The sequence below is a fragment of the Mirounga leonina genome, unplaced genomic scaffold, assembly GCF_011800145.1.
Source record: "Mirounga leonina isolate KUSES-001 unplaced genomic scaffold, KU_Mleo_1.0 Mir_418, whole genome shotgun sequence".
Classification (NCBI taxonomy): Eukaryota; Metazoa; Chordata; class Mammalia; order Carnivora; family Phocidae; genus Mirounga; species Mirounga leonina.
In genome coordinates this window covers 13,585,702-13,610,571 of record NW_023270739.1, presented here as the reverse complement: position 1 = coordinate 13,610,571, position 24,870 = coordinate 13,585,702, and the positions used below count along the sequence as shown (strand labels likewise).

General features: G+C 50.0%; 1 protein-coding gene across 2 annotated transcripts in view; it reads right to left on the bottom strand.

The window, feature by feature from the left end:
* Window positions 1–24,870, bottom strand: part of APPL2 (adaptor protein, phosphotyrosine interacting with PH domain and leucine zipper 2) — a 52,326-nt gene that overhangs the window by 14,547 nt on the left and 12,909 nt on the right. For both annotated transcript variants that reach the window (XM_034987682.1, XM_034987681.1), the window contains exons 3-14: window positions 18,195–18,254; window positions 17,302–17,373; window positions 14,550–14,637; window positions 11,182–11,223; window positions 11,007–11,065; window positions 10,122–10,268; window positions 6,256–6,338; window positions 3,466–3,624; window positions 1,879–2,067; window positions 671–713; window positions 531–587; window positions 345–433 (exon numbers count right to left, since the gene is read on the bottom strand). In XM_034987682.1, coding sequence (XP_034843573.1) covers window positions 345–433; window positions 531–587; window positions 671–713; window positions 1,879–2,067; window positions 3,466–3,624; window positions 6,256–6,338; window positions 10,122–10,268; window positions 11,007–11,065; window positions 11,182–11,223; window positions 14,550–14,637; window positions 17,302–17,373; window positions 18,195–18,254 — 1,088 coding nt within the window. The remainder of the gene's footprint in view (window positions 1–344; window positions 434–530; window positions 588–670; window positions 714–1,878; window positions 2,068–3,465; window positions 3,625–6,255; window positions 6,339–10,121; window positions 10,269–11,006; window positions 11,066–11,181; window positions 11,224–14,549; window positions 14,638–17,301; window positions 17,374–18,194; window positions 18,255–24,870) is intronic.

The window sequence follows — 24,870 nt, the reverse complement described above, 5'->3', positions numbered from 1 at the left end:
AAAGGTGATTTTGTTTCTTATTTAAAAAAAGTTGTTTGGGCTCCAGAATTTTGTTGATGCTGACAGAAAACGTGAGAAGCCCTGACCAGCAGACCCTTGGCGCCGGCCCTGTCTGCCCGGGCTGTGGCTGTGTGGGCCAGCAGGAAAGGCAAGGATGGCGCCAGGGTCACGCAGCCGTGGCTCCGGCTCTGCCCCTCACAGGTGGGGTGACCGTGGGCGAATATCCCACCTCTCCTGACAGCCTGAACTCCACCCCGACGTGGTGTGTGAGGACGAAGTAACTCCCGTCAAATTCCTAACTCCTAAGTACACACAAAGCCACTTTTCTGCTGTCTTTTAGTTACCTGGGGCATGAGCTTTCTTGCTTTTTTCCAAAACTTGTAATGGGAGTCACTGCTTGGAGAGCCGTCTGATTCAACTTGATGGCGACCGCCTACAAATGCACCGGAGGACAGGCTCAGTCCCAGGAGGGGCGCTCACCCTTCAGACTGAGCAAGGGCCGGGGATGCCGGGAAGGCAGGGTGAGTTACCTCTGGGTTGTCAGTCAGGTAGATCTGTCTGGAGATGTTGTTTATGGCACTTATCCACTGTGGAGAGAGAACATTAACAAATCTGCTGGATCCCAGTCACCCGCTAGACTATGACAGAAGTGAAAGAACGAAACCTTTACCTCTTCATTTTCCTTTCTGCTTTCTGCCTGGAGGATTATTCCCCTGAAATAAAGTGTATCCAAGTCAGTGCTTCCCACACCTCTGACTGAGGCTTATTCCACATGCACTGAACTCAGCTGGGTCCCAAAGGGAAGGGCCGGGAAGGCAGGATGACAGGAAGGAAAGAAAATGGGATTCCAGCTCACTGCTCATTCACTGTGTGATCCTGGACAGATACTTCCTTCCCCTGGGCCTGTGCTTTCTCATCTGTAAAGTGAGCAGATGGGCTCAGATCTACTAGCTCAAGGCTGAGGACATCCTGTTGGCCTCTCGGGTGATTGGGGCCACCAGGAGCCCGGCCCAGAGGAGTCAGCAGACCCCGCACACCTTCCCACGGAGAGGAGTGGGGGAATCGGATGCAAATAACACTGCCCTACCTCTGGGGAGGGCTTCACCCTTTCCAGGGACCCCACAGCGGTGGGAGGGGGGAGCATGGCTCTTCTCCTGTTTTACATCTTGGAAGACCAAGGAGTTACATAACCAGGGCTGGGATCCCAGTCCACTCCTATCACCCAGGAGGAAGGACGAGGTCTGAAACTGCTCTGCCAACCAAGCAGACGGTCCACACTGTACCGACTTGCCCGAACACGCTCCTGTCGACACAGGAGCTCAGCTCAGAGCTCCACACGGAAGCAAATGCAAGCAGCCACAGCTGAAGGGCGGGCGGTCCCGCTGAATGACCCTAAGTGACCTCTTCTGGGCTCCTGAAGCACATGGGGGTCTTCGGGGACAGCATGGGGCCGAGTGCACTGTCCATCTCGGGTTTCAGCTGGAGCAGAGGGCTCCGCACAGGCAGGTCTGGGGGCTCTCCTCCCTCCTCCCCCCGCACCCGTACAAACACAGGGCTTCTGCAGAGCAGGCAGGAACGGCCACCGCCTTCTCCTGACAAACAGCTCCTCCTATGGCTGCCTCCCACATGAATGCCATGTCCCCTCCAAAGCCACGGACAAACCCGCACTGGGGTTCCTTAAATAAGGCAGAGTGGATCCCACAAGGGTCCTGTGTGAGTGCTTAAAGAGCACATAAAAACGTCCTCCCCAGAGATCAACAGGACCCGGAGCGGGGCCTCTCCCACGGAGGCCGGCACAGAGGACTGAGCTAGGAGGCCCTTGGCAGGGGTGGAGTCACTAGACTTGCTCTCCTCCCAAATAAACGCCGTGTGGCCTACGATTTCCCGTTGGGCGTGGTGATCTGGAAGCAGTATCGTCGGTCTTCACAATCCACTGCCATCACCGAGCAGTTGTCCAGGTCCTGGATCAGGCCTCCGGCCACGGCGCCCCGCAGCTGACACATGAGGTTCCCGCCTTGCGTGAAGAAGTAAAGCCTCTCCCAAGTGGTGGTGACCAGCCCTGTTTTACTGTAAGAATTGTGGTTTTAGAACGCCCACTGGTACAAGGAAGCCCACGCAGCACCTCAAGGTCTGGCTGCCTCTTGACCAGTATTGGTGGCATTTTAGAAATAGTGTTTCTTTACATTAAAGCAAAGCTGCTTTGGAAGGAATCCAAATGCAGAGGGGCAGAAGAGGCACAATTTAGCTGGAATGACCTGGAAGTTAGGCGGTGGCAGCCCAGGGCCAGCTCTGGTGTGCAGGCAGCATGTCTCCCCCCAACCCCGTCCCCCACGGCAGCTAGACACTGGCTTCTCCCGGGATCTGGAAACGGAATTAGTTCATCCCCATTAGGAACTGAAAACCTAGATGGTCATTTCTCTAAGACGTGGAGCTGAACTGCTCTGAGTCCAGGGAAAGTCACCAGGGTCCCCTCAGCTCACAGCACCCGGAATCCTGCGGGCATTTACGACATTGAGTTTTGCTCCGACTGGATGCTTTGTGGGCTGCTTACAGGAGGAATATCCAGTAACTGGCAAATAACACCAACCCTGTAGGGATTTCCATCCATACAAACTGATGGAGGTATTCAACTTGTGATCTCAACAAGCTGAGCTTCGAGGAGCTCCACCTTGGTAAGAAAACAGCTGGTGAGTCCTCCCTGTAGATCCTCCATTTGCGAACTATCAGGTACATTTACTTGATTCAGTGTTTATCGAGTAGCAACTAAGTGCAGGGCACTAGGCTTCTTGCCTCAATAATTACAGTTATTTCCCAAAACTGGGAATAGCTAACATCTGAGTGCTTACTACCTACTAGGAATGACCTCATTCAGTCCTTGTAACAACTTTATTTAGTAGATGTGATTATCAGCTCCGCCTCATGCGTGAAACCCTGCCAGGGGGTGTGCCTGAACCCAAGTCAGAGTCTTCACCCCACCGAATAGCCTCCATCTGCTCTTGGACACAAGGAAGCCTGATCGTCCTCCCTTCAAGTCAAATAGCCCCGAGTGTTACAGTGTGATTCAGTGTGTGTGAGAACCTGGATGACCCTGAGGCTTGCTGGCCCTCGGACTCCGGCCTCAGTGGCAGGCCTCGAGCACCTGTCAGGAGCCTGGGCCAAGGGCGGGATGTGACAAAAACTCCCTACAGTCCAGGATGACGATGGTTAAGAGCAGGCTATCTGCGTATGGCCACGGTAACCAGGGACAGGGGTGGTCCACCCCTCGGAGTCCAAGTACTGGGTTCTTAAAGACTGGTTCGAGCCCACCCCTCAGTGACTTGGGCCCTGAGCCCCAGAGGCTTCCCGTGTGGCCGGCAGGAGGCTCCCGTGGTGGGAATTCTTCCGCAACCTCCCCTCAACAGACGCTCCATAACCACCTAAGGGAAAACAGCTTTCAGAAAGAGAGGCAAGCAACAGCATTCTCACCTTCTAAGATTAAGGTAACCAGCCTTCTGGATGAGGTTCCTGTTGATCTGTGGTGCAGCCACGTCAGAGTCCGGGGCGTAAACAGACTCATCAACAGAGAGCAGTTCTTGCTGGGACACCCGCATCTTCTCTGCTTCAGCTTCTAGTTCCACCTGAATGCTTAAGACAAAAGGTGTCGGGGTCAGTGGCTACCCCCCACAACGGCCGACCCAGTACCGCTGAGCAGCAGATGCCAGAGCTGTCCCCATGGCTTCCTGCCACACGAGGGGGGCTCAGGGCCCAGAAGCTGGGCGTCGTGGGGCTTGAGTCTGCGCTGCTAAAAGCGTTCATAGGAGTGCTCCTTTAAAACAGAGCAGAAGAGGGACGCCTGGGTGGCTCAGTCAGTTAAGTGGCTGCCTTCGGCCCAGGTCATGATCCCAGGGTCCTGGGATCGAGTCGCACATTGGGCTCCCTGCTCAGCAGGGAACCTGCTTCTCCCTCTCTCTCCCTCTGCTAGTGCTCTGTCAAATAAATAAAATATAAATAATAAATAAATAAATAAATAAATAATTAAAAAAACAGAGCAGAAGGAACACCACTGGACAATGCCGGAACCCAGCGGAACAATTTCTCCAATTTCTCTGCTGACAAAGCGGGATCCAGGCTTAGAACTGTTGAGGCAATTTTTTTGAAAAGACTCATTCATCCATTTTAGAGAGGGTGGGAGGGAGGGGGGGGAGAGGGAAAGGGAGAGAGAGAGAGAGAGGGAGAGAGCATGCAAAGGGGGCGTGGAGCCCGATGTGGGGCTCGACCCCACCACCCCAAAATCACAACCTGAGCCAAAGTCATGAGTTGGAGTCTTAACTGACTGAGCCACCAGGCAGCCCATGTTGATGCAAATTTTAGGAGAAAAGCTTTGAAGAGCCCATCCTCAGGGCTGCAGGGCAGGCTGCCTGCGGAACAGGTAGAAAGGAAGGAGACAGCAATCATTCCTGCCACCTCCCTGCCCCCACCCCGGCTCCCCTAAGGTGGGAAGGGACACTGGAGACAGAAAAATGACCAGGAGGTGGGACCAAGGTGCAGTGACAAGACAAAGGCAATGCTCTTCCATTCATGGCAGCCCTACCACTGCCCAAGACTGCCCACGCTGCGCACCAAGGGTAAGAGGGCCAACGCCAGGCTCTGGCTCGTGTGCATGCGTGCGTGCTGAGGTGTGGGACACCTGGAAGGCTGAGCTGTAGACAGAGGCTCTGAGATCTGCAGAGAGATACAGCATCTCAAACATGAGCGCAAATGTCCCGCCATCCGTTAACAACAAAATCTAGTGCAGGAAAAACCTCTGAAGCACAGATGGTTCTCCCAGAACACAGAAAGCCAGGGGATTCAGGGAGCTAAAGCAGGGTAAGACAGAGGCGGTCAGAGAGGGCTGGGGGAGAGAGGTGAAAAGCGACAGTGGGCGCCTTGCCTTCCTTTCTTCTAACACCCCCAGCAGCTAACAACCAGATGAAATGGCAGGACACTGCAATCGGATTTCAGAGTGCTTTCCAGCCTCCTCCTAGACCAGCCCCACCAGGGCCGCGGCGGCCAGGCATGAGCAGCTGTGACTGACTTCCAGGAAGGCGCAGATCCTTCAGAACCACAGCCTTCCCGCGCACTCCTACGAATGCTCAGCTCTGGATTTCCTTGGGATTCATTCTTTATTTTCAGCATCTGAGGTACACTTCTGCCTCAACAAAGTCCACATTGGCCTCCAGGTATTTTGAAATGCATGGGCGCCTGGGTAGCGCAGTCAGTTAAGCATCTGACCCCTGGTTGCGGCTTAGGCCACGATCTCAGGGTCGTGAGATCGAGCCCCGTGTCAGGCTCTGTGCTCTGTGAGGAGCCTGCTCACGTTACTCTCTCCCTCTGCCCCCTCCCTGCACTTGCTCGCTCGCTCACTCTAAAATCAATCAATCAATCATAAATGTTTTTTTTAAAAAGGTATTTTGAAATGCAACATCCTCAAAGGAGCAACCTTCCTCCGTTTCTCCACACAAAATAAAATCCTACACTCCTCCTTCCATTTTGTATATCTGCTTCTCGACTACTCTCTCTCTCCCACACTCCAGAAACCACGGAGTACTCCCAGAGCCACACCTGCAGTGTGAATGAAACAAGCCTCCTTGGGCTCACTGTCATGGACACTGGCGATGGAGGCAAAGGGTGTCTGAGCATCAACTAAACGTGGCAGGACAGCCTGAAGAACGGATGGTGTATGTTTTAAAAAAATAAGCATTTGCAAGGCTGAAGTGCGATTTGTTAAATTAATTCAAAAAAGGCGTAAAGCCTCGTTATCTATCATAAATGGACGTGACAGCCAGTTTCCTAAAGAGTCACAGCACTTCTGGCTGCCAACCCCTTGGCTCCAAAGGGGAAGTGAGGCCACTTCTAAATCCACAGCGAGCCTACGCCGGGCTCACAGGCTGGAGCATGTAAAGACCGGCCGTCAGCACACAGAAGGAGACCCTCCCTCAGCACAGCAACTGGGACTTGATGGGACAGTCCCCCTGCGGACACTTTATCTTTTCTTTAAGCTACATAATCCATTCACGTGGTGGGCACGCCTCTGGGATGGGGGGGCGGGGAAGGGGGGAACTCCAGAAGGCATTACTTTCCCGCCTCAGTATTCCTGAATACCGGCAGCTAAGAAGGGGCCCACTGCCCAGAGTTCCCATGGTGGTGGGGCTCCGTGGGGCGCCCCCACCTCCCAGAGGGGTGGATTCAGCTGGAAAGGCAAAGGCCCCCAGGACCCAGAGTGGAGTGCAGCCTTACCTTTGGACCATGTCCGCAACTGAGGATAAAAAGCTGTTCATATTTTGGGAAAACATCTCTGCTCCCTTCTTAAAAAAGTTAATCTGAAAGACAGAATGGTGATGTTCTGAAGGTCATCTAGGAAAGGTGATCAGTGAGCACATCCTGTGCGGGACTGACAGCGCGGGGGTGGTGACCCTGGCTGGCCGGGCCCACCGCGTGCTCGCAGTGCTCCGTGCACCCCTGCGGAGCCCCCCACGCCAGCGAGTTCCTCCCAGAGCCCCCAGTGCGCTGCAGAATGGGGGCGCTGGGACCGAGCTCTCCTACTGACAGGCCGGACGGAAACATCAGGGATAATGTGAGTTCACTCCTTGGCACATACCAGACCAGGCGCGTCGGTAGTTACTGACAATTATCTCTGATAGTCCCGTCATCAGCTCTTTTCCTCTGTGAATTCTAGATAGAAAACTTCTGAGGGGCAAGGAGTAGGTCTCCACCTTTGCGTCTCCAGGGGCTCCATCGGTGTGTGACACCTGACCTCCACAACGCCGGCCAGAACCGGACGGGGAGGAGGAGCAAACCCCGAAGGCCGCGGTGACCCCCGTCAGTGAGCCGCGCGTGGCTCGGAACACGAGCTGGACAGAGGAGACGGCTGGGACACTGCCCAGGGGAAACTGGGTTAAAGACCCTTACGAGGCTCTTCCAACCCTGACGTCAACCCAGAGGGGACTGCGGGTGTGGAGGCAGCAGAGTTCTGGGCCTGAAAAGGTGCTCGGACAGGTGAGCTCCCTTCCGGCCTCCAACGTCCTGGGATGTGGGCTCCCTCCGCCCAGGGGAGGGTGGCCCCAGGAGGGCTCTGTCTCCTTTGAAAATAAAACTCCAATTGCTGGCTTTTGGGGAAGGGATAGAAGGAAGTCCTTACTTCCTGTGACTCCGGGGTATTCACTTCCCAGGAAGTCGGGGTTGCCTCACAAACCCTGAAGGGCAGGGGTAAGGGGAAGAGTGTCCACCTCTGTGCATTACTACATCTGTAAGCATCCGGCCCCAAAGCTCAAGTCTCCATTTCTTTCCATCGCCAAGGCTTTAAAAAATCTGAATACTGGGTTTGAACTGCTTCATCTTACATGCCTGATCACAGAGAGCTAAGAGCTGCAAGCCTGAGCCATGAGAAAAGGGAGAAAATGCTCAGCTTTGGACGTGGGTATTTTCTCACACTCTATGCCAGCTCATGTGTCTGATCTGGAAGCGGCCCCTGCCCTGTGTGGTGGGCACAGAACTTGATGGCGCACCCCAATGAGGCTGGCACGTGTTGTCATGCTCACATCCTGGGGAAGTATGCACTCCCATGCCCTTAGTTTTCACAGGATAAAAACAGAGGATGATCACGATTATCCTAATGCACGGTAATCATGCAGGGAGCTGCTCTGGCCCCGTGATCTTTTAATCATACAGAGATCAAAACAGTAAATGCCATTCTGAATCTCCAAAACCTCAAATATCAAAGTCTGTTTAAGGAGCCTTCTGCATTTCTAAGGACACAGCCTCCCAGTGGCTTTCCTCTCCTTCCCCTCCCTGAACCCCTTGGAATTTATACTCCAAATTCCATGTCTTAGCTCCCCTGCTATTCTGCAAGTTCCTGGGGGTGGGTGGGTCGGGGGGCTCCTGCAATCCCTCAAGGAGTCTGATCTGAAGGAATGGAAGGGAGGGATGAGATCCTGGCTTCTCCAGCCACCTTTCATCAGATCTACCCTGTGAATACTACCCTGGACTTGATTTCTGTGATCTCATAAACCTGTACACAGCTTGCAAAATCTCTGTTTCAGGCATGACGACTGAATCGTGATTTCAGTGCAAGGGCCTGTTTAGCAATGGCCAGGGGAGGCAGAAATGAAGTCAAACAGCTTGCACCTAAGTGGGTGGGTGGTGCCGAGAAGCCTGATTCAGGGCCACATCATCCAAAGACCCAGATTCTCACGCCTTCGTGAGCTGCAGGAAGTACAGTGGTCAGATGGCCATCAGCTAACAAAGGTAGACGCTTAGTCAGTGCTGATTTAAAAGGGCTGATAAGGCAGACGGAGAGCGAATGCTTTGGAATCATCCAAAAGATTCATGGGTTTAGACAACAACTGGTGTTAAGTGAAGGAGCTACAGTTCTTGGCAGGATTTGAAGTCTGCAGGGGGAGGGACTATTTGGTCTTGTGTCTTGAAATCTGGGTACTTTCCACATGAAAAGTGAAACATGCCATCCTCAGTCCTCGAAAATGCTGCTTCGGCCACCCAGCACTGACATGACAGTGTGCGGCTCTTCTCCAGGTCACCAGGCCCAGGGGTGCGGGGGGTGCTCCTGCAGCCGGGCCCCCTCTCCCTGGGGCAGCCTTCACTTAGAAAGTGCAGGCCAAGAGAAGCCGGTGTGATACTTCAGGTGGAACAGAGTGAAAGCAGCCAGGAACAAGTCCATCCGTTACACCTGTGAGGCCCCTCCCTAATTAACTGGGTGCCCCAACCACTACCTGCTCAGCCTATAGCTGCTCATCTTTCTGAGGCTCAGTCCAGGCCCCCCTCTGACCCTGGGCCTCTAAAGAGTGGGGATTCCTGCTCCACAGGCCCGGACTGTCAGTCCAGGGAGGACAGACGGGACAGGAGGCGTTATTAGAGAGCAAAGGCAAGACCGACGGTCTCCAGCACGGCCAGGCCCTCCGCCGGGCAGAGGTGCAGTAACTAAGGAAGGAGAGAGGCGGGTATCAGCGCCCACCACGAGGAAGCTGGACGCTGCCAGAGGTCTGCTGCGGACCGGAGCCCGCGGCTGGACAGGGCTAGCTGTGGGTTCAACCCAGCTTTACGCAGATGACACAGACAGATTCTAGCTCTCTACTTAAATATCACCCCTGAAGGCATCAGCCGACTTGAGTTACCTCATCATTCAACGTCACAACCACATTAAGAAGACAGATCCCTGAGCTTGAACGCCTAAAGATCCTCTCTTGTTCCCTTCCCCTGAATGCTACTGATGTTGTTTTTTGAAATATATGTATTTTTTAACATGTGTTAAAAAAGAATAGATGCTCACACACGTGGAGTTTTAAAAAGTTGCTGACTTTTTTTCTTCTCAACATTCTGCTTCCTGACATCCCTTTCTGTTCCCAGATTGTCGTCAGCTGAGAGAAGATTCCTGGGTGTGTTTCCTGCACGCGGGGTGAGGTGCTAGAGTCCGTGTAAGTGGGGCTAGAGCACGGCAGGGATGGGGGGGCATTCACCCCATATGCACATTCACTCCTGTCCCTGCCAGGCTGGGTGCTGCTGGGCCAGGGCCCCGCCCTGCCACTGGAGCCTCCTGACAGACGGATGTTCAGGAGACCCCTAACTGGGGGAAGAAGTCACCTACATCCTGGACAGAGACTTGAGCAAACCATGGCAGTGTTTCGCCACGCCCCGGATGCCAAGGTGCCAGCCATGCCCTCAGCAAGGAGAACAGCCCAGCTGAGGGTGACCCTCACCACCCAGAGTAGCATGGGACCGTGCGGGGTTCCTGAGCTGTAGGCCCAGCTCCACCAACCTGAGCAGTCAGCTGCTTCTCAGAACATCAGACCAGGCCTGGCTCTCACTTGGCTCAGAGGCAAAGGGCCACACCAGCCCTTCCCCACGGGAGGCTTGGGACCGAGGCCATCACCATCTGCACGTACAGCCTGACAAGTCCAGCTAACGATCAGCCAGCCCACCCAGAAGCTCTCCACGTGCTGAGTCTAAGGAAGGTTCCAGGGAGGTGGTGCATTCGTGTTTCTTTCTCTGATGATGCTTTGGTTTCTCTTAAAGGCTAGCTCAGCAGGAATGCCAAGCTGTTCTCCCCAGCTGGCTCAGGTCTTAGCCCTTAGGGGAAGGGCACGGCCTACCTGTCCGTGGGCAAAGCCTATCATGGGCTCCATCATGGCCACACGCTTCCTGTACTGCAGCGTGTTGAGGGCACAGTAGTACTGAAGGGAAGAGAGGTGCTGTTTCCGCCGTGCAGCTGCCACCTCTTTCACGACATCTGTCTTCACCTGGGTGAGAGGCGGGAGGAAAACGTCAGGCTGTCTGATGGACGTGGCAATTCTATAAGAGCATGAAGCTTCAACAGTGTGCATTTACTCACGAGACCCATCTCTGCAACCAATAAAACTCAGATAAGGTTCCACCTTATGTTTTAAAAACTCCCAATTAAAAATACCAAAGTATTAGCATCTCTGTGCTTGTGGGGCTGCCCTGGGATGAAGCCAATTACTCTCAGATCCCTTAGGAGAACAATATGGTAGCATGCACTGAAAGCCACAAACATTTTAGTTCACTCATAAGATTGTATTCCAAGGAAATAATTTAGCTCAAGGAAATCATGCAACAGAAGTAGGAATTTAGATGCATTAAAATGGTCAATATCATCTACAGTAGCAAAAAAGCATGAGTGAAAGAAGCAGAGTCAACACCCAGGACAAGAAATTCAAGTGACCTGAATACATATGAGGCAGACAAGCACGAGGTACCAAGCCTGAGTTGAAATCATTGTGCTAATGTAATTATACAATGGTTCCAAGTTGGTGTTTAATAAACCAGTTTGAAAAGCTAGAATAGGGAGGTAGAAGTCTACTTATGAGATTCAGAATAAGTAATTAAAAATCTATGTATAGGAAAGAAGAAAAAGAATTCATCAAGTTACCCTCAATGCCACGAATTCACAGCAGGAACATAGAAAAGGAGCTTAAGTAAACGAGGTGAAAAACAACAAGTCAGGTAGGCATTCTTACCTTCTCGTTCTCCTTTTTTTTAGGAAGCCTGCTATATTTTGCCATTGAGAGGTCATGCTCTAAAAATAAAGAGGCATTTTAGCTCCCAGATGTGTTGAAAGGCAAGAACATTCATTCAGCATCTCCAGCCACATGCATACTAAACCCACGCGCCAAGAATGGAAAGGATGCCTACCATTACTGGCGAGTCCAAAAAGATCCTTTAAAGTGCTAACCTCTGAACAAGAGAAAACAAACATCTTAGAGCAAAGAAAAATAAAATACACCAACCCAGAGCTCTGTGCTTCCCCAAGAAAAGAAAAGTCTCTGTGTGGAAGGAGGAAGACTCTGTGAGCACCTCCTCAGGGTCTCTGGCCTCCTGCCTGGTCTGACTGGACTTTGTGGCTTCAGCTCCATCCCAAACTGGGGACCTTGACTGTCCTTCAGGCCACTCCTTATAGACAGCATTTGGGAGTCCATGAAGCAGAGGGCACTTGGGGGGATGTGGGCTGGAGTGTGTGGTGGCCAGGTACTCTTAATGGAGCCTTGCAGTATACACTGGAGACCTGGAGATTCTTTGGTCCCCCAAAAGAGTGTTTTAATACCTCTTTCCTCACAATACCTAGGCCATACCTAGAACCTAGGAGTGCCCTGTTGCTGGCCATTTTAACATCTGGCAAAGCCACCACTAACAAAGGAATATGGGATGCTTGTTTTAATGAAAAAGTCTGAAGCCATCTAGCATATGGTACCTGCGACAAGCCAACAAACACCACTATTACCCCCTGTGGATGCCGCACTCCTCATGCACCAAGAGGTGTAACAAAGTCCAAGACCAAAAAAACGACAAGGTCAACAAGGGTGATGGCTGTCCAAGGTTAAAAACTTAAAAACAGGGGCGCCTGGGTGGCTCCGTTGTTAAGCATCTGCCTTCAGCTCAGGTCATAATCCCAGGGTCCTGGATCGAGACCCGCATCAGGCTCCCTGCTCAGTGGGGAGCCTGCTTCTCCCTCTCCCACTCCCCCTGTTTGTGTTCCCTCTCTCGCTATCAAATAAATAAATAAAATCTTTAAAAAAAAAATTAAAAAAAAGGACACCTGGGTGGCTCAGTCAGTTAAGCATCTGCCTTCAGCTCAGGTCATGATCCCAGGGTCCTGGGATAGAGACCCACATCGGGCTCCCTGTTCAGTGGAGAGCCTGCTTCTCCCTCTCCCTCTGCCTGCCTCTCTGCCTACTTGTGCTCTCTTTCTCTCTGTCAAATAAATAAATAAAATTAAAAACAAAAAACAAAAAAACCACAGAGACATCTAAAAGAAAGCGATACTTTCTACTACTCTACCACAATCCAGTTTTGCTTCATCAAACAAAGGAAAGCATTTTCATACCTTTTATGTCTTTTTCAGTTTGCCTCAAAACTGCCTCCAGCTTTTCAATCTCTCTTCCCGTTATTCTTACTCTTTTTGGTGTCGGTTGCTTTCTGCCTCTGTGGGCCTGCCTTTCCCTTTCTTCCCCTGTCCCTTTTACTTCCTATTGGAGCACTTTCAGGGTTTTACACTTTCCAGGTCAAATAACTTCCCTACTAGCCTTTGACTTCTCTTCATTCACATATGTACTTGTATTGATGCATAAATGAAAAAGACAGCAAAATGTCAGATAAAAACCATCACAGCAGAGGGGAGGCCAGATTCTAACCTGGTTCTCAAGTATGACCCAGGCCAAACCCTTCAAACTTGCGTGTTGGTGTGGTCAGAGGAGGTTACTTTGATTCACTGTTTCCATAGATACCTAAGAGGCTTCTCTTTTTACTACCACATAGATTTATTCTCTTAAAAAAAAAAAAAAATCACCATCCTGGGCAAATACTACTAATCCACACTTGAGCCGCTCAGGATGATGAAGGCCCGGTCGTTACCAATGCCGGCACCCTCTGCCCCGGGCTGCCTCCCATCACAAAGCTGAAAAACACAAATCTGACAATGTAGGTCTTGCGGGGGGAGGGGTGATTATTTTCTGTCTAAAAGACTCGGACTTTATTTTTAAAATGAAATCCCCACACATTTCTATGATTTTATTTAGAGAAAATCTTTATGAAAAAATGCACCCAGACTCTCAGTTCGTACTGGATAATCAGCACAGGACTACGGGCAGGTTTGGGATTTACATGCAATTATAGATAAGCAACACTCAAAACCACTAAAAACCCTGCTCAAGCAAGGTTTCTCCTTACACAAGCTGACATTTCATTTATTCTTCTTTGTCAGGTTTCAGTGCTGTGTAAACCGCCCTTGGCAAATGTTGATGCCAGGTCTACCCCACTCCCTAAAGCCTCAGGCGACATGATCACCGGGAATCTCCCAAGTGAGGGGGAGAAAGAACATGGTCTTTAAGATGTACTGCATCTTTTCTGCCTGAATAAATTTTACATTTTAAGGTGTTATATATATATATACACATATTTTTTTAAGATTTTATTTATTTGAGAGTGAGAGAGCAAGCATGAGGGGGGTGGGGGTAGGGGAAGAGGCAGAGGGAGAAGCTGACTCCCGGCTGAGCAGGGAGCCTGGAGGAGGGGCTTGATCCCAGGACCCTGGGATCATGACCTGAGCAGAAGGCAGCAGCTTAACTGACTGAGCCACCCAGGTCCCCCTGAAAAGGAAGTAATATCCTGAACAGATCCCTTAGTATTCAGTTTAGACTTTTTTAGCCAGCAATTTTTTACATCAGTGTTCCAGAAAATACAATTCTTTAATCTCTAAGCAATTAATATTTTCGATGACATAAAGAACAAAAAGACTAGAAAGTCTGGGTTCCCTTTTGTAATATCAACTATTTTTTTTATGAATTTTAGTTCTTTTTTATTCATTTTTTGACTACCTTGATTTCCAAGAGATATAAAATTACTCTATAATTTTGCTTTGGTTTTTGGCTGAAGAACCAAAATTAGTCCAAAAGGGCAACCAGGCTCTCTGAACCAGTCCCAGATCTGCCCACCCACTAAAATGTGAGCTCCTGGAGACCAGGGAGTTCGTCTGCCTTGTTAACGGCTGCAGCCCAGGGTCTAGTACAGGTAAAGCATGGTCCCCATCCCTCCGTCCCTCTCTAAGGCACCCACTTTCCAAAGCATTCATGGCTCCCCCAAAACAGCATGCCTTTACAAATGCTCCGAACCAGTAATATAAACCTTGCCATCGTTGTCTCCTTGGTAAACACTCATCTCTCAAAACCCAGCACAGAGATCACCTTCTCCAGGAAGCCCTCCCTGGTACCCTAACATCAAAAAGGTAATCACACCTTTCTGTGTGCTGTCTTGTACCTCTCTGTCCTGTTGCCCTTAACACATGATGTTATGACTGTTTCCAAGTCAGTTTTCTCATTAGCCTGTAACCTCCTTTAGGCGAGCCAAGACATAGTGGAGATTCAGTGGAAGTTAGCTAAACTGAAGTGCTCAGAAAAAGAAGGGCATTTCTCAATGATGCACATATTTAAAGAAATTAGTACAGTCAGAACGATTATGAAATGAATTGATATTTTGAAGGTAACTGGCACTGAACTCAGTAACTTTACCTGTGAGATCCTTTTCTCGAAATTGTATAATAGGTAGAACCATTGTGTCTGCCAACTGTTTAGCCAGCTCTGTATGGAGAACATTAAGCTGAAAAAAGAGAGAAATCTTACTGAAAAAAAAATTATGCCCACTATAACGGACATTGACTTCCGCACAGGATCACAGTGCACACTTCTGTGTGGTTCAAGAGTTCTGTTACACTTCCTTAGCAAATAAACAACCCTTCATAAAGCTACAAATGATATAGGCCTAGAGGTTCTAAAACTAAATGCGCGGTTCTGAGCTGGCCTCAGGTTTGCTAAAGGAGTCTCCAAACCCATGGCTACGGTCTATGTACTACGTTCCCAGGTTGAGCCACACCAGCTGGAGGAGGAAACGTCACGTTCATGTGCATGCAACGAACACGGCTCACTGGGAGCACTCACCTCGGGTCACACTTTACCAGGCCACCATAAGTTCTCTCCTTCTCAGAACAGCCAAAGTCACACTTGAAAGACTGGCCTGCTGGGAACCCATTAACCCGACAACCACAGCAGTTGTGGGCCTGGGAAGGCTCCCCACTGAAACCTCAGATCCCAGGCCTCTGTTCTTTCAAAGAGCAAGCTGACTGTATTCAAATGTGATCCTCCTCACCAAGTAATTTTATTTTCTTTCTCTCCTTCCACCCACCTTGTCAAGGCCTTCCTAAATCCTGTTGTAAATGGTGCAAAAGAAGTAAGTCATCCCCCCTCAGCACTACCATTTTTGAGTCCTTTTTGCATGCCAGAGTTACATGCTTTATATCACTTGGTTCTCACCCACTCTGAGAGTCAGGTCTTCTTTATTATACCCATGTAACAGGTAGGCAAACAACTCTCCAAATCCAAACAGCAAAGAGGTGGAATGGCTGGGATTTTCATCCTGGGCTACTATATCTGAACTCCAGGCTTTTCCTACTACACCGTGTTGGATAGAGTCTTTTATGCTCATGGAGTTGCCCAAACTTCAAATGTTTGGTGGTCTAGACATCAGCAACGAACACAGATATTACTGAAGATGTTCTGGGATTCCTGGTTGGTGAACAAAAGGAAATCACCCACCAATCTGTGCATTCGGCAAAGTTTCGCTTTCACGCGCATAGGTCTCCACACCAGGAGGCTTGTTTGAGAACCCCTGATGGGGCCAAGCTTCCGGGAGGCCATGATACCACCTATAAAATCACATTCCCAGCCTTCCAGCCTTTGGGAATGATTCACTCTCCACCAAAAGAATCATCATTCCTGCCCATGAAAGTAGGGTTGTAAGTAAGTATCTTAAACTGGAAATATAGGTTCTGGGGGTTTGAGGACTAACCACATTTCCTTAGCAACTGTCTCTGGTCAAGAAAAGACCTGACTTCAGGTAGTGCAGCCCGCTGCTTCTCCCCCTGGGCTCCTTATTCATGGTTAATTAGGAAACATTCATCTCCTCACTTCCAAAAAAATTACTTTTTTCCATTCATGCTCCTCCTATCTGGAAAAGATATCCACCCATTTTAAACATTCATTTTGAAGAGAGTCAGAGTCGTGGGAGAAAGGATGAAGCTCAAAAGAACTGGATGACGAGTTCTCTGTTATATCCCCAGTGCCTATAACAGCACCTACCCCACAGTAGGTGGTCAATACGTGTTTGCTGAATGAGTATCAACTTGCTGGGTTGGTTTGTTGAATGAATGACAATGCAATCAGTACAATTTTATATGAATGCTAGTTTCTCATGTTATAAACTGAAGACAGTATCTCCTTTACATTAGCGACTGAACAGTTAAATGGAACCTGCATGTCCTTTTTCGCTTCTTCTTTATCATAATTTTCTACTGTAAGTACTGCAAGCTCCTTGAAAGGTGAAATACCCATTTCATACCGATCTAATTCTGTAGAGGGTTCTGCTCAGCACCAGTAGCCTCTGAGCTGGGGTGTTTATTACAAATAGGATTTATGTACTTCTCTTATAACAATACCTGTTTTTCACAAATGTTCCAAACGTATTATACAATACAGCTACAAGAACAGGTGTATGAAACCCTTTGTGGCGGGGGAATCGTGCCCATCCTCTTCCTCCCCCAAAGAAATGTCCATCCAGAACATGTGAGTATTTAGAAACAAGGTCTTTACAGATGTAATGAAGGGCCTCGAAATGAGATCATCCTGAGTTATCCAGGTAGGCCCGAATCCAATGATAAGTGTCCCTATAAGAAGAGAAGACACAGATGGAAGGGGTGAAGTGGGGTGGGGAGGAGGCCATGGGAAGGCACAGGCAGAGACTGGAGGGATGCAGCCACATGCCAAGGGACGCCCAGGGCCACCAGAAGCCGGAAGAGGCCAAGAAGGTTTCCCCCTCAGGCCTCTAGAGGGAGCCTGGCCTTGCCAACAACTTGATTTCATACTTCTGGGCTCCAGAACTGGGAACAAATAAGTGTCTGTTGTTTTAAGCCACCTACTTGTAATTTGTTACAAGCAGCTGGAGAAACCAATACACCCTTTTTGGGAAACTGAATTCTCAGAAATCTTTCTCTTGGTCCATTATTCATGTATAACAAAGCCTTTCTCCTCAAACCAGAAACAAACATAATCGCATACAACCTGTCTTGTGAAATGAGCCTTGGAAGAGCAACAAGTTGAGATATCTTCTTAAATATTTGAGTAGATACATACAATGGAAAGTGGGCCAACACAAAGATAAAAGAAAGTTCAAGAAAGAATCAAATAAAATTTTGCCGTGTTTCGATCTTACCTCATCTACCACTTTGGAAAAATAGTGGAGTGTAGAAATTACTTCTTCGTCGCCTTTGCCAAGAGCAAAATTCTAAGACCAGAGAATAAAAGACCCAGTTGTTAACGCCTGGAGAGTCAGTGCTGCCTCACCCACATCCCAGCGCCCTCCAGCCAGCTCCCACTCTGCTCCCGGGCGCAATCGCGTCACAGTGTCTATCTGCAGAAAATGAGTGCGCCCTCCACTTCCTGCCCCAGCGACACACTCAGTCGCCCCTCCCGGGCTATGCCTTTGGTGGCCATCACCCTTCTTCTGTCTGGACATAACGGCATCTTTGAGTTTATTTCCCGGAATTTGATTCGTTTGTAGCCCCTCAGACCATGAACCCTCAAGGCAGTGGGTGACTTCTGTAGACTAATTAGAATACATCATAAAGACTTTGGGATAATCACCAGTTAGAATTTATCAGGGGAAAGGAAAAGGCAAGACAAAAAAACCCCAAAAAACAAAAAACTCCATCAAAAAACAAAAAACTCCATCAAAAAACAAAAAACAAAAACAGGAGTGGACCATGGACAAAAAGAAAGAAGGAAATCAAAGTCTCTCAAGGATGCCCTTGGAGAATTCCTTTTTTTTTTTTTTTAAAGATTTTTATTTATTTATTTGACAGAGAGAGCGAGACAGTAAGAGAGGGAACACAAGCAGGGGGAGTGGGAGAGGGAGAAGCAGGCTTCCCGCAGAGCAGGGAGCCCAATGTGGGGCTCGATCCCAGGACCCCAGCATCATGACCCAAGCTGAAGGCAGATGCTTAAGGACCGAGCCACCCAGGCGCCCCCCTTGGAGAATTCCTTAAAAGAACTCCATTTACGAGAGTCCCGAGCATAGCATCACATGCCACATAAATACCCAGTTACCTGTTTTTCATATGCTAGCAGCTGCTTAGAAAGCTGCTGAGTGGCCAGGCACATCTCATTCTGCAGGGAGAAGAGAAAAGCAGGTAAGATATGTCCAACACATGTAAAGTCACCAAAAAAAAAAAAAAGTCACCTCAGAGAATCCCTTAAAAAAAGTATGTGTTGTGTCTGTAAAATAATAGTTTGCTCAGGAATTATTTGGAAAACAAGACCAAAACAAATTAAAAACGTTAAAGCTTGCTTTTCTACCCCCACCATTTACAAATTACTGTTCCTTCTAGTCAGTCAGTACAAAAATGTAGTGAGCAATTATGCTATACCCAACATCCAACAAAGACTCCGCCCCTGTCCTCACACAATTTACTGGGAAGCAGACAGCAAAAAATAGTTACAGGCATGATGAGAACCGCAAAGGAAAGCATGGACGTGTTAGGAGGCTCTAGCAGGAGGACGCAGATGGTCTCTAAGGAAGAATGGTTCTAAGCGGACCCCTGCAGACAGACTAGGAGTTAGCCACGGGAACCAGCTTTCCAGAAGGAGGGACCAGCATGTGGAAACGCAGCACAGACTGTCTGAAGAGCGACGAGTGTAGCCGGAGCAAGGGGTGCAGGTGTGCAGGTGAGACGTGGCTGGCCGAGCAGACAGAGAGAGGGCATGCAAGCCTCCACGGCCCACATTTAGACTAAGGGCAATGGGAATTTCTGCAGCACTGTGACATGATCAGATCCAGCAAACCCAAGAGGGCTAGGTCGGTCCTGCTGGATGGGAACACAGAAGCATAGCTGCACTGTCCTGGGAGGCCCGTTTCATGCCACTTTCACTGGCCCATATTGTTCATCTTTCTCTTCTCTGGTTTATCCCTCTTATCACTGGCTGTGGGGCAGTTTTCCACCACAAGCCTCCGACAATTGATGCCCTCTGCCTAGAACACGTGTCTTCATTTCTAAAGCTCAGTGAAAACTTCTCTTCAGATTCAGGACTCACTCCCAACAGAGGGGCAGGGCCACAGGGTCTGACTGGGGAGGAGGGGAGGGCACCGGCCGGCCCTGGCCTTTGCTTACTTTCTAATTCACCTGGGTTTGCTCTCCCTTTAGGGGCAAGGCCTGAACTCTGCAGGGGCTTGTTTTCTTTATCGTGGTCTTCCTTTGCAAGACCCATCAGAATCCTAATCCTACTTTTTTCAGCCCTCTTTGCTGACAACTAGCCAACCTGTTCCCTGACTTCCTTCATCGGCCCCAAGGAACAGGCATTAACTGACCCTGAAACAAGCACATATAATAAAAGTTCCTGGCTTTGGAATCCTACCAGGGTGCCACTCCTTTCAAAACAAACCCGAGCTGGTGGTCACGGAGCCAAGAGGAAGGCAGGTGAACAAATGCACAAGCACTAGGCCCTGCACGCACTGAGGGAGGGCGTGCAGCAGCTCCCAGCACACAGCAGCCTCTCGACAAATGTGTGATGAATGAATGCACAAACAAAGTTAGAAGACTCCTCTAAATTCCCAGTTTAAGACAATACTTGGAATCCGAGGTCAGGGGAAAATACTTCCTAACCCTACAGGTGACATCACTATGAGGCGGGTGGTATGATAAAATACCAAGAATGCACAGCATGAAACAATCAGCCAAGAAATCAGCCTGCCGATCATCTCCAGCAGAGCTGTTTGGAAGGTCAAAGTGCACGGGAAAGGGTCTTGACCCACTCACTGGGCTGACAGCCTGTTGTATCAGAAAATCCCTCGCTCCTCTTCTCTGAGTTAGTAACGGAGGGTTTAGGGTGGCTTTGCTTAAGCTACTTTAAGCATCTGCCTGGGGGCAGCACCATGTGGACTGGGATTTGCAGACCTACAGAATCGTCCTAACAACAGCAGCTAGCACGGAGAGGATTTAATCCATGGCAGATGCCACACCAAGTGTATTCCATGTGTTACCTCATTTAATTCTGACAACCCTATAAGGTAGGTTCTGATTATTAACTCATTTTTACAGATGAAGAAACAGGCAGCACAGAAAGGTTGAGACATTTGCCCAAGGTCACACAGCTACTTAGCAGCAGGGTTGGGATGTGAGCCCACATCTGTCCCATTCTAAGATCCACACACTTAAACACTACTCTCCAAGATCCCAAGTCCTGCTAAGAGCTGAGGCGGCCTACGCTTTAGCCTGAAGTTGACAAACTTTTCCTCTAAGGGCCAGATAGACATTACTTGTGGAGATGGTCTCGGTCACAACTACACACTCTGCTGTTGGAACATGAAAGCAGCCATAAACAAGACAGAAAGGAATGAGTGTGGCTTCCTTCATTTAAACATTATTTACCAAAACAGGAAGCCAGCCCAAGGGTGTAAATTGTTGATCCTGCTTTAGATATTAAATGTCTCTAGAGACCCACCCCCAGGAGGCTCTCCATTAAGCTACAATATTTCAAATTCAAGGAACATTTTCCATTTTTTTAAAAAAAGATTTTATTTGAGAGAGAGAGCACAAGCAGGGGGAGCTGCAGGCAGAGGGAGAAGCAGGCTCCTGCTGAGCAAGGAGCCTGATGTGGGTCTTGATCCCAGGACCCTGGGATCAGGACCTGAGCCGAAGGCAGACGCTTAACCAACTGAGCCACCCAGGTGCCCTCATTTTCTACTCTTTTAAGTCATTCTTTATTTTAGCTAAAACTAAAATATTACTGCCCCATATCTGTATCCTTTAGAGACTGGTCAACAGATATGATAACTACCCTCCCTGCCTTCAAACTAAGCAAGAAGCACGGGCTACTTGGATTCTTTTCTACCACTTAGTGGCAAACGCTCCAAAGGGAATAATGGAAAACCTGCCAGAGTGCCGCCGGCGTCAGACTGCACCCAGGCTGGGGGGGGGGGGGGGCCGGGGGGGGGGGAGTGCTCCTGGGCCCCCTGCACAAAGCCAAGAAGGGGGCACAACATTCAACCGCTGCTTTCCACAACTACTGTGTACAACTGGACTCTGCCAGGTCTCGCCCCGAAATACCCTGTGAAAATGCTGTGTATTTTCAGATGTGTGTGATTCCAGGCTGCAAGATTCTGCTCGGCCAGTATGATCTCACTGGGAACAAATGACAGGTCCCAAACGGCCTGTCACCTGCCCTGAAAAGTGAACTTCTGTGCAGAGCACATGCCATGAAAAATCTTTTGAACTAGACCAACTTTAAACTTACTCACACTTAATCTATTGTACACAGAGGTTTTACGAAATGCTTTGCCCACATCAGCCAATTAATCCACACCCTGTGAGGTCAGCCCACACAATTATCTCTGCAACAAGGCCTGCAAAACTGGAGCTTGGGTGCAGAGTAAATATTAGCAACAGCAATTACACAGACAGCTGCTAACATTCAGCGAGTCTTTTCTAAGTACCGGACAGTGCTGTTAAGTGCTTTTCATATTTTATCACATTTAATCCTTACAGTGCACCTATCAGGTAGGGACTATTACCAAATGAGGAGACAAAGGCTCAGAAAGGATAACAACTTTTTTTTTTTAAGATTTTATTTACTTGACAGAGAGAGACACAGCGAGAGACGGAACACAAGCAGGGATAGTGGGAGAGGGAGAAGCAGGCCTCCCACGGAGCAGGGAGCCCGATGTGGGGCTCGATCCCAGGACCCTGGGATCATGACCTGAGCCGAAGGCAGACGCTTAACGACTGAGCCACCCAGGCACCCCGGATAACAACTTTTTAAAATCACAACTAATATCTGGCGAGGCAAAGACCCAATGCAGATCTGCTGGACTTGAAATCTAAATGCCACGTTTTTAACACTATGCTATTTCCAATCTAAAGTGCAAACCTGTTATCTGGCTGGTACTCAGCGGGCACGTCTCGCTGGGCCCATGGATAGGAACATAAATCCCACACTTTCTTCTAGCTGTGGTTCAAGCAACAGAAGTGGCCTAAAATTTAGACTCTAAATCGAGTTCCACGAGTCAGATTTCTGCGACATTCTGGAACCATTCTTTGGCTATTCACTATGCTATTTAATGCCTGCTAAGAATCCTTAAAAAAGATAACCCAGTGACGTGTTTACTGACAGCATCTCCTACGTGACATCGAACCTCCATGGCTCCTGTCAAGGCAGAAATACCCGTGGTCAGCAAACCTGAAAGAAAAACCATGCTTTTAGCAAAGGACTGTTTATCTTGGGGTGGCACAGAGCGTTCCGGCAACTGTCACTGTCACCCCAACCACCCAGAGGCCCCTGCTGGTGGCACATCCCTGGTGGAGGGCAATGGTGAGGCGGGGAGCAGGGGCAGAGGAAATCCCCTGGGGTCAAAGTCACCATGCAGGCCCTCGCTTCCATCCCAGCCATGTTGCCTCAAGCTCAGGCGTGGAAAGTCTCGCTCACCACGTGCTTCCCCCCAAGCCGGGCTCCAGGAGCCCTCGAGCTGGGCCGCGCACAGGAGTAGTGAGGAGCGCGAGGAACCAAGGCAGGACGCTGTGCTGGGGGGCAGGCCGTGAGTGGGGGACGCTGGGGACGGGGACGTTACCCTGGAGGCAACAGGGAGCCCCGAGCCACGGGCGCAGGACAGCGACAAGATCCGACTTGAGCGGAGGAAAACTCAAGAGTGGCCGTGGTGGCGAGGAGCACCGAAGGGGGCACGGCAGGAGGCTCGGGAGCCCACCCGAAGAGTTGGAGCGAGGGATGAGAACAGTCTCCAGGATGTGGAGGCCGTGGGGAGACCTGGGGGTTGTTCTGAGGCAAAAATGACAGCGCGCAGCGTGTGAGGAGGCGGCGGAACCCCAGAAAGCCGGCCTCCGGTCGGCGGCGGGCTGCGCCGGCGCTCAGCGGCGCACGTCCGCAGCCCAGGCCCTCCCTCGACGGCCGCGGCACCGACGGCCCCAGCACTCCCAGGGGCCAGGCCCGGTGCGGGCACTGGAGCCGGCGAGTCGGCTCTTGCGGTCTCACGGTCCAGAGGGCCAGGGAGACCGCGCTCGCTGCCCCGGAAGTGCTCGCCCCAACGAGGCACGGGGCATCCGGCACGCGGGCGCGCTTCGACTGAGGAGGGAGAGCCGGAAGGAAGGGAAGGTGCCAGAGACACCTCGGAGGTGACGTCTTCAAGCCGGGAAGGCCGTTTGTCAGGGCAAGGGGTTGATGGGGGCTGTTGGCAGCAGGAACGGCAGAGGAGAGTCTCAAGGCATGTGGGGGGCCTGGCACATTCTGGAACAGCCAAACACCCCTAGAGGAGTGGGCGGATACTCAGTTCGTGAAGAGCTTTGCGCACCTTGCTGAGGAGTTCAAACTCAACTGCACTGGGAGCCAGGGAAGCGTGTGAAGACAGGGAGGGAGGGAGGTTTGGATATAGAGGAGGGCCTGAAAGGGGAAGACACCTCCGGAAGGCAGGAAGATGGATCAGAGAGCGCTGGATCTGGTAAGAGCGGAGCACTCACTCCCCACAGCACCAATAGGCCAGTGTCTTGAATAAAGACCCAGAGACAAGGACTAGAAACAGACTCCGAAATGGCCAGGCTTGCTGAAGGGATCTTAGCTCTGGAAGCAAATAGAGACGAAGCAGAGGAGGATTCCAGTGCGATTCTGGAGAACTTAAGGGGCAGGCAGCAACAGGATGCCAAGAAAGGAGAAAGACCTAGAAGGACGGGCAGAGAACTAGGAGGGGACCGGAAGGGACCTTGTCACAGGAACCAAAGCAAGACCACTTCAGGGGGGGGGGTGTCATTAAAGGATCAGGTGTTTGCCCAGGGCCCAAGGGTGGAGAGGCTCCGATTTAGGCACTAGGCCGCCCCTGAAGCAAGGGGAGGAGAGAGGCCAGACTGAGGAGCGGGCATCAACCATCCAGTGAGGAAGTGAAGAGAGCAAGTATAGACTGCTCTGTCAACAAAGTCAGGATCAGAGGACCAGGCTTCTATTTAACCCAAATAACAGCCCCAGTATAACGTGCTATCTTAACTAATGTTATTTTAAGCCTTAGAAGATGATTAACACCCAGAGCCCTTCGTGCCAGGAACTGATCGTAGCCCTTCAAGGGTAAACACTATTAACCTTCACAATAATCAATGAGGTGGCCATGATTACAGTCTCTGTTACCTGATAAGGAAATTCAGGCAAACAAGTGACCCTCCCAATATCACAGAGCAAGTGGCCAAGCCAGCACTGGAACTCAGATCTGATGAGTTCAAGGCCATACCCTTAACCCTTGTACCTAAGTGAATGAGCCTCGTCCAGAATCATCTTTCATATTAATCTGAATGCCGTAAAGCCATCCTGAGGAAAAGCTGTAGGTCCTGCACGCAAAACAAGTGCAGGAATCCCAGTCTCTGAAGCGGTTTCTAGAAACCACTCAGGCGCTCTGCTCCCTCACTGAAGCTACATACATATTTCTCCTCAGTCCCTGTCATAGCAACCTCAATTTGACTGGTTTTCAGGGCTATTAAAATGCACTGACTAAAACAATCATGCATAAAAACTCATTCAACAAGTCACTTTAGTCACAAAAAGGAATTGGCTTCCACCTCTCACATACAGTGGGCCCCTGTTTCCACGGGGGACACATTCCCAGAGCCCTAGTGGATGCCCGAAATTGTGGCTACTGCTGAACTCTATATATACTGTTTTTTCCTCCACATACATGCCTATGATAAAGTTGAATTCATAAATTAGGCACAGTGAGAGATTCACAATAATAACAAAATGG